At 20.6% G+C, this 17,006-nt stretch overlaps 5 protein-coding genes across 5 annotated transcripts in view; 2 read left to right on the forward strand and 3 right to left on the reverse strand.

Moving 5' to 3' along the window:
- Positions 1 to 3,747, forward strand: part of PGSY75_0526600 (hypothetical protein) — a gene marked incomplete at both ends in the record, with an annotated part of 12,210 nt that extends 8,463 nt beyond the window's left edge. Inside the window, one exon of the mRNA XM_018784550.1 lies at positions 1 to 3,747. This exon is cut by the window's left edge and continues 3,840 nt beyond it. Within this exon, the coding sequence (XP_018643205.1) occupies positions 1 to 3,747 (3,747 nt within the window).
- Positions 3,748 to 6,063: 2,316 nt separating this feature from the next.
- PGSY75_0526700 (hypothetical protein) lies at positions 6,064 to 8,403 on the reverse strand (the record flags this gene model as incomplete). Its single annotated transcript, XM_018784551.1, has 1 exon — positions 6,064 to 8,403. One exon carries the CDS (start codon positions 8,401 to 8,403, stop codon positions 6,064 to 6,066), a length of 2,340 nt encoding a protein of 779 aa, XP_018643206.1.
- A 1,066-nt stretch (positions 8,404 to 9,469) lies between these two features.
- Positions 9,470 to 10,486, reverse strand: PGSY75_0526800 (hypothetical protein; the record flags this gene model as incomplete). The annotated part of the gene is made up of 1 exon (XM_018784552.1): positions 9,470 to 10,486. One exon carries the CDS (start codon positions 10,484 to 10,486, stop codon positions 9,470 to 9,472), a length of 1,017 nt encoding a protein of 338 aa, XP_018643207.1.
- Positions 10,487 to 11,956: 1,470 nt separating this feature from the next.
- Positions 11,957 to 12,922, forward strand: PGSY75_0526900 (putative transmembrane emp24 domain-containing protein; the record flags this gene model as incomplete). Its single annotated transcript, XM_018784553.1, has 4 exons — positions 11,957 to 12,137; positions 12,246 to 12,323; positions 12,426 to 12,667; positions 12,779 to 12,922. 4 exons carry the CDS (start codon positions 11,957 to 11,959, stop codon positions 12,920 to 12,922), a joined length of 645 nt encoding a protein of 214 aa, XP_018643208.1.
- A 375-nt stretch (positions 12,923 to 13,297) lies between these two features.
- PGSY75_0527000 (putative DNA replication licensing factor MCM3) lies at positions 13,298 to 16,291 on the reverse strand (the record flags this gene model as incomplete). Its single annotated transcript, XM_018784554.1, has 2 exons — positions 13,298 to 13,441; positions 13,565 to 16,291. The coding sequence occupies 2 exons, from the start codon at positions 16,289 to 16,291 to the stop codon at positions 13,298 to 13,300; spliced, it is 2,871 nt and encodes a 956-aa protein (XP_018643209.1).
- Positions 16,292 to 17,006: the final 715 nt, after the last annotated feature.

The raw sequence follows: 17,006 nt of genomic DNA on the forward strand, positions 1-17,006 counted from the left end.
GACTTGAACAAGCCACAATTAAATTTATTTCCATCAAACAATTTAGACTTGAGCAAGTCAGAGTTGAATTTATTTCCATCAAACAATTTAGACTTGAATAACCCACAATTAAATTTATTTTCATTAAACAAATTAGACATGAACAAGTCAGAGTTGAATTTATTTCCATCAAATACTCTTGACTTCAACAAGTCAGAGTTGAATTTAACTCCATCTAATAAATTTCAGTCTAATAATAAACCATTTGATTATTATGCACATGACATAAAATCCCAAAAAAATTATACATATGAAGATACCCAAGAGGATCCAAATTTACTCACTCCATCGTTTGGAAATAAATGTTATGATATAGAATTGCAGTGTAAGGATATAGTAGATAAACATCAAAATAATTCAGAAATTTGTACTCCATCATTTGGAAATGAATATGGAGTATTAAACTATGAAAATAATAATAAATTGAACGAGATACACAACAATGTGGAATCTAAGTTTCAGAATGAAGATAATATTCTATATAATACAAAATCTAAATCATTAAAACGAGGAAGAGATAATTCATATGTTAATATACAATCTGATTCAACCGTTTTAAATGTTGTAGACTTGGAACATCTACAAAATGGTGTATCTAAAAAAGTAGATTTAGAATCTGGAACATATGATAATATAATTGATGAAAAAAAAAAAATAAATCATATTGATAATAAATTTCATTCATTTGAAAAGGAACAACCAAAAACTTATGAATTTAATTGTGATTCAAAAAATTTTAATGATATTGATGACATGGATTTTAATATATATAAAGAAGGACATGAAGAAGCATTTAAGCTTGCAAAGGCACCTTCTTCTTCTTTAAAAGAACAAGTAGATGAACATTTTGAAAAAGAATCAGCTATAGTGCAATTAGAAAATATGATTAGTTACACAAGTGAAGATGAAATTAATACTGTTCAAGATATACCAACAAATATAAATATGGAAGAAGAAAAAGAAATAATTGCATCTACAGAAGTAGAAGTTAATAAATCAAAAGAAGAGGAAGAAGTAGTATTAGAAATTATGGCAAGTCCTATAGATGAAGTGAAAGATATTAATTCCATGGAATCATCTAATGATATATTAAAAAATAATGTAATGAATATATATAATTGTTCCTTAGATATACGTAAAAGAAAAAATACAACTGAGATACCATTAGAAGAATCTGCAGGTGAACAAGTTGTAAAGAAAGTATGTATTGTAAAAGATGATAATAAAGAGATAATAAATAATAAGAGTAGAAACATACAAAAGAAAAAAAATGTGAAGAAAAATAAAAGGAACATGAATAAGAAACCTGTCTTATTATATAAAATTAAAATTTCTAACATTGAATCAGTATTAAATCAATATGATGATAATTTAAAAAACATTATGAATAATAATATGGTTCCAGTTAAGGCTGAAGAATCTACAAATGAATCAGAAGTCGTAAAGACTGAAGATGAAAATATAAATATAAATATAAAAAAGAATATTATGAATGATGTTCCAATTACACAAGAGGAAATTAATATAAAATCAGATGTAGTAGAATCTAATATCATCGAATCAAATAGTGATAATAATAATAATAATAATATTAATGATGATGTTTTATCTAATACAAAGGACAATAAATCAATGAATTTAAATACTGTAAAAAATCCAAGTATGGTAGTTCATTATATTAATCAAATTATATTTTTTTATAACAGTATAAGGTATAGCAGATTTAATTTATCTATTGATTTAAATATGATTAACCTTAAAAATAAGAAGTCAAAAATGAATACAGACAAATTGATAAGAAGTAAATGTATTCATAATAGATCAAAAGGTTCAATCATCAAAAAATATAAGAGTATGAAAATCAAAAGAAGTGTAATAAAGAAGATATTTATGAAAAAAATTATTCAAAAGAGAATTGAGAATAAGGAAGATAATACTGTGAAGAATATGAAAAAAATTATAAAAAAGAAATCAAATAGTAATAATAATAAAAAAAAATATATGCATACCACCAATTTAATTATTCATTATGTATTCTCCAAATTTTATCGTCGTAATATTATTAAATTCAAAAAGTTTCTAAGGAAACATAAGAAGTTATCTACTACCAAAAAATCTACTTTATCAAATATACAAGAAGTTAAAGAAGAAGTAAAGGACAGTATATTAGAAATACCAACACCTGAAGAAAATTTAAATGTTAATAAAAGAAAGGCCACTAGTGTTGCTGTTTTAAGTTCTGAATTTTTATGCTGCAGGTGTACTAAAATAATATGTACTGGACATGATGATTCTGAAAATAATGTATATATAAAGATAGATGTGAAAGAAGAAAAAGATGTCGTTGTAGATGATATAAAAGAAAATGAAGTAGTTGTAGATGATGTAAAAGAAAATGAAGTAGTTGTAGATGATGTAAAAGAAAATGAAGTAGTTGTAGATGATGTAAAAGAAAATGAAGTAGTTGTAGATGATGTAAAAGAAAATGAAGTAGTTGTAGATGATGTAAAAGACAAAAATATAGTTTCAGATGATGTAAAAGACAAAAATATAGTTTCAGATGATGTAAAAGAAAAAGATGTAGTTGTAGATGATGACGTAGAAAAGTATATTTTAGATAAAATAATAAGAGAATGTCTTGAAGAAGATACAGATAAAGGTGCTAAAGAATATAATACGAAACGTAAGTCTAATAGTAGAAGAAAGAGAAAACGTTTTGTCTTAGATGAAGATTTATATTCAGGATATGATAGATATTTATACAAAAGAGATAAAGTGTGTAAGAATAAAAAAATTGTTATTGATAATAATACACCTAAGGAAAAAAAAAATGAGAATTCTACTAAGTCTACTTTATATGGTTATTTTATAAAATTTGTTAAGAAGTTATCATTCGGTTATAATTTAAATTTGAATAGGAATGAGACATCTACACAAAATACAAATGAAAATAATAATAATAATAGTAATACAGAAACCGAATCAGGTGGTTGTATGAAACGATTTATGAAACGAATAATATTTGGAAAGAATAGAAATAATGATGAGAATATTGCATGCAATGATGTTAAAAAGTTTACTGTATCTGAACGTAAAAAAATTATGCAACAAGAACAAGTCAAGGAAAGCAGAAATATTTTTAAATATTTTTATAGTCGAAGTGATCATATAGCTAATTATTCTGAAGAAAAGAAGGTTAAGAAGGTTGAAAAAAATAGTAAACATGATAATAAATATAATAATGAATATGTCAGTAGACATCATAATAAACATCATAGTAATCATCATAATAAACATCATAGTAATCATCATAGTAATCATCATAGTAATCATCATAATAAACATCATAATAAACATCATAGTAAACATCATAATAAAAATAAGAATCAAACTGAACAGAGACCTTCTATTTTTAAAAAAGTTTATAATTTTTTAAAGTCCCTTACAAAAAAGACTGATACAGAAAATGTACCAGTAGTATCAAATGAAAATAATGATGTTAATATAAAAAAAAATGTTAATGTAGATGTTTCTAATGTTGTACCTAAATCCATCATGAAATATCAGAACACATCAAAACCAAAAAGAAGTAAGTCACCTAGGAAGACATCCGATAATTTAAAAAAGAAGATAGTTACTTTTTGCCCAAAAATCAAAAGATGTAGTCATAGTAAACAGAAGAAGTTGAAGGAAAAAGAAAATAATTAAGTTTTTTTTTCTTTTTTTTTTTTGTCTTTTCACAAACGTGATAGTACTTATATAAAATAAATAAATATATGTATATATATATGTATATATATATGTATAGGGGTATACATATATATATATATATATAGTAAAGAATATACCAAAATTATATAGAAGCCAAGTATAGGGGTTATATTATAGAGGGGTTTATAATATAATTTCTGCACTTATAAAAGACGTTATGGTATAACAAATAATAATGTAGGGAAACAAAAAAAAAAAAAAAAATACAAAGTACTATTATAATGTTTAAAGGTGGAAAAAGAGATTTAAAAAATAAATATATATATATGTCTACATGTAATAATATTATTAATAAAAAGGAAAAATATACCAAACATATATAGAGACTAAGTAGAGGGGTTATATTATAGAGGGGTTTATAATATAAATTCTAGACTTATAAATTAATGTATGGTATAAGAGAAGATGACGTAACGAAGAAATAAATTTATGTATAAATATATATGTATGTATGTATAGTTTAAAGATACTTAACTAAAGGGGAAAAAAAAAATATACCTAAATATATGAACCAAGTTAATGTATTATATTATAGAGGGGTTTATAATATAATCATTACAAATAAAAGACAAGTATGGTATATATAATAATTATAGTGGTTATGAGTATTTACATATAAATAAATAAATATATATATATATATATACAACAAGTGTTGAAAGGAATATTATAACGTGGGGTTATTTAATATAATTTCAGCACTTGTAAAAAAAAAAAAATAATAAAGTAATATTATAAATATGAGACTATATATATTAAAGGGCTTTAAATAAATGTGTTGTTTTAAAATATATTGAATATACAAAGACTTATGAAATATAATATGAAGGAATAATAATATTTTGTGTTGAGATGTAAGGACCTATGATGAGATATATGATAATTTAATTTCAGATGTAATAATAAAAATTTCCTATATGTAATTGTGGCAATCATATCATGAATAATTACTTCAAGTTGGACAAATGGTTATATATATTGAGATGTGCCTATTCAAATAATTTTATCTATATTATAAATATGAACATACACAATAGATATGTTAATTAATTAATTTTTTTTTTTTTTTAGTTGTTGTTGTATAATTTTTTTATTATACAAATATTATTAGTTTATTTAACTTATTATTGAACACACAATTTTGTTGTGTTAAGTATTAGCTGTACATAGTTAATATTTTTTTTTTTTTCTTTTGTTTTTTATACATATAAATATATATACATGTATACATAATTTGACTTAATAAATGCAAGTTACTTGTGTTTGTTGTATATTATTAGCTGAATCTAGTTAATATATATATTTTTTTTCTTTTCTTTCTTTTTATACATATTATACATATTATAACTTAATAACAATAATAAATATTAAAATAAAATAAAATAAAAAAAAAAAAAATTACAGATACGCATCTATCTTTTCAAAGTATAAATTTTTATACCAAAATTATATGTATGATAATTATAAGTATTTAATAGTTGAATGATATTAAATAAAAAAAAAAAAATAAAATAAAAAAAAATATATTATTCATCATTGAATTTTATTTGTTTTGAACAATAAGATAATAATAAAAAAAAAAAAAAAAAAAATATATATTATTCATCAGTGAATTTTATTTGTTTTGAACAATTAGATAATAATAAAAAAAAAAAAAATATTATATATAAAATATAGACAATATATTATGTGTTTATACAATTATTTAATATTAAAAAGCAAAATATTTTATATAGTATATTTTACTTATAGTATTGAAAAAAAAAAAAAAAATTATAATTTGATAAATATACTACTACGTATGTGTAATGATTAAAAAATATATTTAAATAAAATAAAAGGGTTAAATGAATAGTTCATTAAATGTTAAAATATATATATATATATGATTTTTTTTTATGCTTACATTTCTTTTGTCATATAAGAAATAGTCCCTGAATAATTTATTCATTTTTTAATGTAACATAAATAAATAAATATATATATATATATATATATATATATATTACACATTTTAAAATGTTAATTATTTAATAAATAGGGAGAACGCTTCCCATATAAACTGAAAAATTTATTGTTTAAAAAAAAAAAAAAAAGAAACACAATAAAAAAAAAAGAGAAAAGAATTAAATAAAATATGTATAAAAGGTAATACTTATATAAATATAATTATTATATAAATGTAAAATGTTAAGTGATCGAATAAAAATATATATATATATATATATATATGTATGTATATTTATTTATGTATCAGTTTCCCTTTAGATAATCTGAAAGTTCGTCTCTTATTTCCATTTCTCTGAGTGTATATCCAATAATTAATTGCCAGAAGCATATATATGTTAGAACTGAACCACTTACATATATAAGTTCATTGGACATATTTTTATTTATATTTAGAGTCATACCTTGAATTACTAGTTCGACAATTTTTTTCGTAGAATCTAATACAAGTGGTCCAATATTATCTGTCAAGGAACGTAGTTGAATTTCTGTTAATGATTTTATATAAGAAAGTAAATCATCATTTAAAAATGTTTTACTTTCTTTTAACATATTTAGCTGTTTTTCTAAGGAGTTAATTTTTTGCCTTAAAAAAAGTATATAATTTTTGGTATTAATAATAGGGTAATTATCATTCGATTCTTCATTTCTTTGTAAATTATCGATATTATCCTTTTTATCAATATTATTATTATCTGGATCAATTATATGTTTTGAATTTAATATGTCTCCCTTATTTAATTGTTCTTCTGACATATTATTATTTATATTATTATCAGAAAATAAGGTATGAAAAGATTTTTTTAAATTAAATAAATCTTCTTCTTGATATTCATGGTTTTGTTGCTTTTCTTTATTTACATTTATTTGTTGTTTTTTTTCATCTTGTTGTTTATCTGGTTGTTCATCATAATCTTTTTTATTCAATATATTATTTTGATCATATAAGGATTCATTTAAACTTAATCTATAGTCTGCATTTTTTATCATATATCCTGTTAATATAATTTGTAATAAAAAATTATATATTTTTTCATAAGTAATTAATATAGAAGTTTCAATTGTATATTTTTGTATATTGCCTATAATATTAAATATAATATTTTTAACAGCATCTTTTACTCTTTCAGATGTATTTTCAAAAAATCTGTTTATTAATTCATTTGGAGATATACTACAGATTTTATCAAAATATTTATTGTTACTATTTTCAAATGATTTATTATTTAATGAGAAGAATAAGGGTAAATCATTTTTTTTGTTTGAAGCAAAAATATTATTTAAACTATCATTTAATGATGAGGAATTATTATTATTATTATTATTATTTTGTTCATTATAATTTTTGTGATTTTTAAAATGTTTATTTGTATCATTTATATTATTAAAATATGGAAAATTTCCATTTTGTGTATTATTATATTGTTTTTCTTTTTCTTCTAAATCTTTATATTGTTCATTGTAATTATTATCTTCATCATTATAATAATCATCATCGTCATCAATAAAATTATCATCATTATCATCATCATAATAATCATTATCATCATCATAGTAATCATTATTATGATCATTAAAATAATTACGTTCGTCTTGAATAATTTCATCGTTTTCATTTAATTCGTCTTTTTGACTAATATCACACATATTACTACTACTACTACTACTAATACTATTATTATTATTATTATGTGTATATTTATTTATATTTTTTATATATTCATTATTATACTTCTTCTTTTTATTATTATTATTATTGTTGTTGTTCCTTTTATTTTCCATATCCTTTAATATTTCTTTCTTTCTTTTATCTTGTAAATATTTTTTCCATGTATCATTATTTTCAGATACATTCTTCTTGTTCTTATTTTCTTCATTGTTTATTAAAGACAAATTATTAGTTTGATCTTCGTTTAAATTATTAACTGGTAAGGTTACATTATCATTAGGATCATTTTGTTTGTCGATTGGTAATACATTTTGTACATTTTCATCATTTTTTTTGTCGATTGGTAATACATTTTGTACATTTTCATCATTTTCTTTGTTCGTTGGTAATATATTTTCTTCTTTTTTATTATTTACTTTGTCAGTTGGTAATGCCTTATTTTTTTTTTTTTCTTTTTCTGGATTATTTGGTGATATATTATTTTTAGGAGCTTCATGATTAAAAATGGTTAATTTTGTAGGTTTTAAAAAAGAAGTGTTGTTAAGAATTAAAAAATTATGATTACATATTATTCGATATAAAAAATGATTCCTCTTCTGATATTTTAAAAGAAAGTTTTTTTTTTTTGTTGATGAAGCTATAACAATATCATTCTTCTTTCTAAAATTATGTTTTGATAAAAATAAGTAATTACTTTTTTTTTTTTTTTTTGAACCATCAAACAACTTAATCGATTTAAATGTATTATTTAAATTTTTTATACTTGCAAATTCTTTGTTAATACTAACGAACTTACTCTCGCATTTTACATATTCAAAAAAAACATTAATAATAATAACACCAATGAAGAAATCAAACATAAACAAAAATATCAATCGTATCATATTATATATATATATATATATATACATATACATATATTATATCTTTTATTTTGGATTATTAGACTTGTTATAATATAATAATTACATGATCCAATCAAATAAATAAAATTTTTATTCCTTCTTTTTTTTTTTTTGTAAATTTGTGTATTTGTAAATATATATATAAATAAATAAATATATATAAATATATATATATATATATATATAAATATATTTATTATAGTAATAAAATTCTATAAATTATTGAAACATTTTTTTAAACAAAAAAATAAAAAAAAATAAGAAATATTTTTAAAACAAAATAAATATAATCTTGTATAAAAAAAAAAATGTGTTTAAAAAAATATATACTTTTTTTTCGACAAGGCTTCAAAAATATATATAAAATATATATATATATATATATTTTTTTTTTTTGGCGTATAATAATCATAAGCAAAACAAATACGAAGAAGAAAAAAAAAAAAAATTAATAAAAATAAATCGATATATACACATAATAAATATAAGCATATAATATTATACTTATTTATTATTATAAAAACAAAACGGAAATAAAATTTTATTTTTTCTTAAGGGAAAAAAAATTAAGAACAATACCAAACTGAAATTATATATATGAAAATATTTATTAGATTTGTTAAAAAAAAAAAAAAAAATATATATATGTATTTATATATATATATTTTAATTTTTTTGTATAGCTTGTTTCATTGTAAGTTAGAAACTTTGTATGTTTTAAAAATTACTCCAAATAAAAAATATATAAACTATATCGATAAATAAAATAAATGATATACAAATGAAGTAAATAATATAAATGAAATAAGTTAATTAAAAAAAATAATATATATATATATATATATAAGGGACATTTATTAAACAAATTAAATAGAAATATATAACATTTGTGACTATATCCAAAAAAAAAAAGAAAAAAAAAAAAAAATATATATATATAAATAATATATATATAACACACATCAAGTGCTATATCAATATATTACATCAATAAATCATTTTGTATAAAAAAAGAGATATTGTTATTATTATTTTTTATTTTATTTTTATTTATTTTTATTTATGTTTAATTTTATATTTAGACATATCTTCTTGATGATCTGCTTCTTGGAGGATCTTCAAAAAGGACACTACGCTTATTTGAAGAGATGTGACTATTAGCTTGTTCCATATTTATTGTGCTATTATTATTACTTTTAGTTGTAAAATTGTGAGTATTTAATAATAAGGATGAGCTATTTTCTGCTTCATCATATTTGTAATCATTAGATTTCGAAGTATTGTTAGCATATTTTAATTTCCACTTTAATAAATTTTGTGTATTTTTTAACGTTTTTGAACTTAATATGGAAGGGTTAATATTTGTAAGAGATAATCTTGATTGTAGTTCTGATGTATTTATATAATTCTCTGTATATTTATATGCATTTTTAATTAATGATGCATGAGGATTTCCTTTTAATATACTACGTGATATATATTTAAGATATTTTTTATTTTTTTTTAATTCTATATTTTCTGATAAATTAATATTAGATGTTAATATATCTTGTAAGGTTACTTTTTCATATTTCCAATATTGTTCAATAGATATATTATTTAATGGTTGAAAATTTAAATACCATTTTTTCTTTTGACAATCATCATTATTTAATAAATTTTTTTTATGTTCTATTTTATTTAAGTCATAATATATTTTATCAATATTTAAATTTTTTAATATTTCATTTTTAAATTCATATAAATTATTTTTTGTACTTATAAAATCATCAATTCCATTTATCGAACGGTTTTTAGGATATTCGATTGGGCAGTATTTTTTAAAAGATTCCATATTTTTATCAATAATTATTTTTTTGCCATTAGTATATTCTTCTGTATACGTTACGTTCTCATCACTCTCAATTTTCTCAATCTTTTTATTTCCTCTGTCACAAATCCATACTTTGCTATCAGTATCATTTCTAATATATCCCCTGTCAACATCTGTTGTAGATATTATTCTGTCATCTTTTTCATCATAATGTTCATATTCCTTTCCAATTCCAAGTCCAGATTTCTCGACGTCATCTTGTTCTTCTTTATCTTTACTCATATAATTATACTATCAACTATTATAAAAATATATATAATAATAAAATAATAAAAAAAATAAAAGGACCTAAAAAATCTTATATTTTTCACATATCTTTTCAAAATACAAAAATATATAACATAATTAGAGTGTAAACAACAAAAAAAAAACAATATATTGTACATATATACATATAGATAGTTTCTTTTTATATTTTATTTTATTTATTTATTTATTATTTATTTATTATTATTTTTTTTTTTTCTATTTACTTATTTATAAAAAGGGATGGGTATTAATTCTTTATAATTAATAAATATAATATTATCAAAAATATATAATATATATAATATATATATATCTCAATTATACATTTAGCATAATAATATGTAAAAAAGATAACATGAGAAATATATATTTATATAAAATATATAATTAGTACATATACATATATATATTATATATATATAATTATGTATATATGCTATTCATTTATATTATATTATTTTAATTTTGTTTATTATTCGCCTTACAACAAAAAATTATATAAATATATATATATATATATATATTTTATAACTTATAAGGCGACTTCATTTTTTTTTTTTTTTTTAAATACATAAATACATATATATTAATATTATATATAAAAAAAAATATTATGCATATTTTATAATCTTAAAACAATGTTAAAATAAAAAAGAATAAATGTGTTAGGTTATACAAATGAAATATTTTATTCATTATTTAAAGAATTTAAAAAAAAATTAACACATATAAGTAAATATATATATATATATATATATATATATATATATATTTTTTTTTTTACATGTTGATAATATAATTATATATATATATATATATATATATATGTATAATATTTTATTTTTTATGTTTATAATTTACATCCTTTGAAAAAATTTTTGTTTGTCAAAAAATATTATGTACAACAAAAGGTTGTATTTTTTTTTTATTCAGGAGGTTTAAAATTATTGGAAGAAAAAAAAAATAAATAGGGTGAAATGAGAAGCCCGGAAAAAAAATAAAATAAAATAATAAAATAAAAAAAAAATAAATAGTAAAATAAGTGAAAAATAAAAAGAGAACTATAAAAGTAAAACACAATAATAAGAGAAAAAAAAAAAAAGTTATACAAAATTTTTTTTCGAATGAAACATTATGAGCAGAAATAAAGTTATTTAATAAACAATAATTGAAGACATAAAAGAATTAATTTTTTAGAATTTATATTTTTTTTTGTAAATATGAGATAATAAGGAATATGTTTTATATATTATCAGAGGATATAAAAATAAAAATATATATATATATATATATTTATTTATTTATTTATTTATATATATTTTTATTAAATTTTCCTTTTGTGAGCCACCAAAGCTCGTTCTAAATAAATTTTTTTTTTGATTTTTTTTTTTTTTTTATATGTATTAATAATAAGAAGAAAGGAAACCATTTTAAAATATAAAAATGATGAAAATAATTAAAGAAATAAAAACAGTTGTACTTTTGTTGTTTGTTTTATTTTTGAATTCTTCTAATGTAAGAGGTGCTTATTTTTTTGTGAAAGAAGGTGTTGATAAATGTTTTGTTGAGAGTGTGGCAAATAATGTAGTTATAACAGCAACATATGATAATTATGGATTGAAGGGTAATAAGAAAAATAAAAATAAAAATAAATAAATAAATAAATATATATATATATATATATATATATATATATATTTATATTTATATGTTTTATATATTTTATTTATAGATGTAAAATGTCTTATTAATGTGAAAGATCAAAATGGAAAAGTATTATATTCTCATGATACATCCAAAATAAGGAAAGGTATTTAAAAAAAAAAAAAAAATATTTTATGATATGTTATATTTTTTATATAATTATATAAATATAACATATATATGTTTATTTATTTAAAATATTTTTTAGGTAAGATATCATATTTATCAACTAAGGATGGATTATATCATATTTGTATTTCATGCCCTTCAACCAACTGGTTTAAAAGTACAGCAATAAAATGGAGCTTGTCAATTGAAGTTGGAGGTTCGGATATTGATCCAGAAAATTTGGCAAAAAAATCAGAACTAAGTGAAACATTAACAATATTAAATAATTTGAAGAAAAAATTTAATTCGATGAAATTACAGCAAATATATCAAAAACAAATGGTACAAAAATTAATAAATAAATATATATATATATATATATATATATATATATATATATTTATTTATTTATTTATATTTATATATAATTGTTTATTTTTATTTTTTTTATAGGCATCCAATTTGTATGAATACAATAAATCTGTTCATAATAAAATGTTTTATTGTTACATTCTCGAAATAATCATATTAGTAGTAATAACAGTTTACTCTATTGTTCACTTGAAGAATTATTTCAAGGCCCACAAATTAATGTAATTGGATAATATATATATATAATTTTATGTTATATTATTTTATTTTTTATAAGTCTATAAAATATAATTTATTTCATTTTAACTTTGTTTTATTTTTATTTGATTATAAAATTATTTCATTTTATTTTATTTTTTCAATTTCTTTTATTAAATTATAAAATTTTTAAAATAAACTTTTATACTTTTTATTATGTACCCAAATTTTAAGATGAACTTTTATATGTTTTAATATTACACAATTTAAAAAATGAACACACACATTTTTCTTACTTCACAAAAAATAAAAAAAAGATAGAATAAAATGAAACAAAATATAAATTATATATATATATATGTATTGTACATATAATATATGGGTCTGTAAAAAAATATCCTTTTAACACTTATAAACTATTTTATCCTTCTTTACATAATAAATTGGTGCTCCGTCCATATCGTTTAATGAATTTATTATTTGACGTAGTTGATTAATATCAAGCTTTGAAAGTTCGGGCATTTTATCTTTATTTCCGAGTATAATCTATAATAAAATAAATAAAATTATAAATAAATATATAAATATAAATAAATAAATAAATATATATATATATATATATATATATATATATATATATACATATATATTTTTTTTTTTTTTTAGTACCAAATCTAGTAACTCCACATCCTTTAATCCATCCCCTGGGTCATTCAAAGTAACATTTTCAACAATCAATCTCTCAATTTCCTTAATATCTAATGTATCATTAGTTTTATTACTTGGAATATCATCTATCATATAATTTTCATTACCATTTTCATCTGTTTGTTCAGATTTTTTCTTTTTCTTTTTATTACTTCCTAAATCTTTTTTTTCTCCAGATCTTTTTTTGGATGCTCTTTTTTGTCTTTGTCTTCTTTTCTTTTTTAATTTTTCTTCTTCATCATCATCGTCATCTTCTTCCTCTTCTAATTCGTCTTCTTCATATTCATCTTCTTCTTCTTCTTCATTTGATTCAACAATTTCTTCTCCAAATAAGGTGTACATTAATAATTTTTTAGCATAATTAACATCTACACTAGTTACATATCTATTTAATTTTAGTTTTGCATGCGATGAAGCAATACGTATAATAGCTTCTAATGTTCTTGGTGTTACTCCTTGTATAAGTTTGTTGTGAGAATATTTGGATGCTCTTTCTCTCAAATCAGCATATAATTCTGTAATAACTTCACAAGCTTCATCACTAACCTCTGGATAAGGTTTCCATCCATCTGTTCTTTGTTTTTCATGATAGAAAATATTTTTAACATAATGTAAATATTTTTTAAAAAAAGGAACTGTGAGAATTTCATGTTCTACACCATTTTTATCATAATATATCATTTCATCTCTATTAGCAAAAATTGGAGTTTCATATTCTTCATTTTCTTGCATATTATTATTATCAGCATTATTTTGATTTATATCTCTTTCATTGTATATACTTATATGTTGTGCTTTTGGATTAATATCATAACTATCTGCTTGTATAACAAAATTCTTTTGATTATTTCTACTTTCATTCATAATAGGTTTAGCTTTCTCAGTTACATTTCTTAAAACTGATTCAGCTATTCTTTCATCATCTTGTTCAGTTGCACTATCTCTTACTAAGAAGATTAAATCAAAACGAGAAAGAAGTGAAGGTTCAAATTGTAATTGTTGACCCATATCTAGAGCATCATTCCAACAACCATATAAAGGATTAGCAGCTGCAAGCACAGTACATCTTGCATTTAAAGTAGTGTGTATACCTGCTTTAGCAACAGTAACAGTTTGCTGTTCCATAACTTCATGTATAGCAACTCTATCTGTTGGTTGCATTTTATCAAATTCATCAATACATACAACACGTCTATCACCCATAACCATAGCACCTCCTTCAACTACACGTTCTCCTGTATCTTGATCTGTAACTATAGCAGCTGTTAAACCGACTCCAGATGATCCTCTTCCAGTAGCTGAAACAGTTCCTGGCATGATACTCATTACATAACGCAAAAGTTGTGATTTGCCACAACTTGGATCTCCTACAAGCATAATATGTATATCTCCTCTAATATGATGAGAAGGTAGAGCACGTTCAGTTCCTCCAGCTAACATTAGGACGATAGCTTTTTTTACAATATCCTGACCACATATTGAAGGAGCAAATGAATAACCTAATACATCAATAGTATTATCTTTTTTTGCAAATGCATGGAAATTTTTTTTATCTGCTTCTGATATAGATAAATTGGAATCATATGTTTCTTTATTTTTTACTAATACATTATTTGCTATTAAAAAAGAGCGCCCTAAACCACTATTTGTGCTATTAGCTTGTCCACAATTAGCTCGATATACACCCCATACTCTTACTCGATCACCACACTTAACAATATCACATAAATCATCTTCTACAATTACTTCAACCCATCTAGGCATTTGTCCGGTGGGTGCATCTTCTGGTGTTTCTTGTATAACAAATTTTTGATGATTTTTATATTTGCATAAACCTATTTCATGTTTATGCATAATTCTCCCTTCAGGATCTGATGCAGGAGGTCTACCAGAATCTTTGGCTGTTTTATCAAAATCAGTTATATCATAATGTGGTCTTAGATGTACAGTTTTCTCACTAGTTTTTGCATCTGCATTGAGATCATGAACAGCTTCACCTATATAAACAGATTGAACTAATTTAGGTTGAACCGTAGAACATTTATTAACAACACCTTCAACAGCTACTAATTTATTTATCATAGAACTTTGTAAACCTCTAGGTGTTACATGATGTCTACCTAACCAACCACATATACCAATTTTAGGAGGATCTATATCTACTTTGCTATCTTCAGATTTCCATAATTCTTTTATAGCAGCTTGATATGCTGGTAAAGCTAAATAAGGTTCTTTAATTAAACATTTTGCTAATAATTCGAATTGTTCATTTCCTGTTTGGAAATTATTAATATTACATATAAGTCTTTGATGTATTATAATATTTGGGATGTTTTTATTTTGCATTCTATTATATTCATCAATAGCTTCTGCTCTTAATTCTGTAATCTTTTGATGTATATATTTATTAGTTTGTACAAATAATAAAAATCCTTCTAATAATTGTTTATATTTCTGTTGAGTAAATACAACACTTTGTCTTCCAGATTCATATTCACTAACAATATTCTGATTCAATTTCTGTAGTCTCTTATCTCTGCTATCTTTTTCAATTTTCATAGAATTATCTAATATGGAAGAATGGTTTAATGAGGAATCCATCAAAGTATAATTCAACTCAGAGTTGAATGTTCTATATTCGGACCTCCCAAAGGGGGTACTGTTTTTTTCTATGCTTAAGCTTTCCATATTAAAAAAAAATTAAAATTAAGCCAAAAGAAATCAATATGGAGATAAAAAATATATATATATGTGAATATATATATGTTATGTGTTAAATATACAATCAGATGATTATAAAAAAAAAAAAAAAAAAAAAAAGAGGAAGAATTAATGTAAATGCATTTATTTATTTGGTTTCATATATTATTATACACATATATATAAATATATTTAATCATTGGGGATAAAAAGAAATTCATACATAGAAAAAAAATATATATATATTATATATACGTTTATATTTTATATCATTATGTTGCCATAATATGATATAATTAATCATAAATAAATATATTTATATATATATATTTATATTTATGTGTAAATTTTATTTACTTTTACATTCAAAGAATCTAATACTAAATTCCTTTTTCTCTTTATATATACATGAAATATATAAAATGTGTGTATGAATTTTTATACATTATTGTTATATAATATATGAACATAAATATATATTATATATTTTATGTTATTATAATATGAATATGAATGAGAAAAAAAAAAAAATATATATATATATGTCTTTTTGAATAGTATAATTTTCATTTATTATAAAAAGAAATAACTCTCTTTTTTTTTAAAAACTAAAAATATGTAATATGTTCATATATATATATATATATATATATATTTATATATTTAATATTGAAAAAATATTAAGCTATTATTTAAGCATAAT

Source organism: Plasmodium gaboni, chromosome 5 (assembly GCF_001602025.1).
Source record: "Plasmodium gaboni strain SY75 chromosome 5, whole genome shotgun sequence".
NCBI lineage: Eukaryota > Apicomplexa > Aconoidasida > Haemosporida > Plasmodiidae > Plasmodium > Plasmodium gaboni.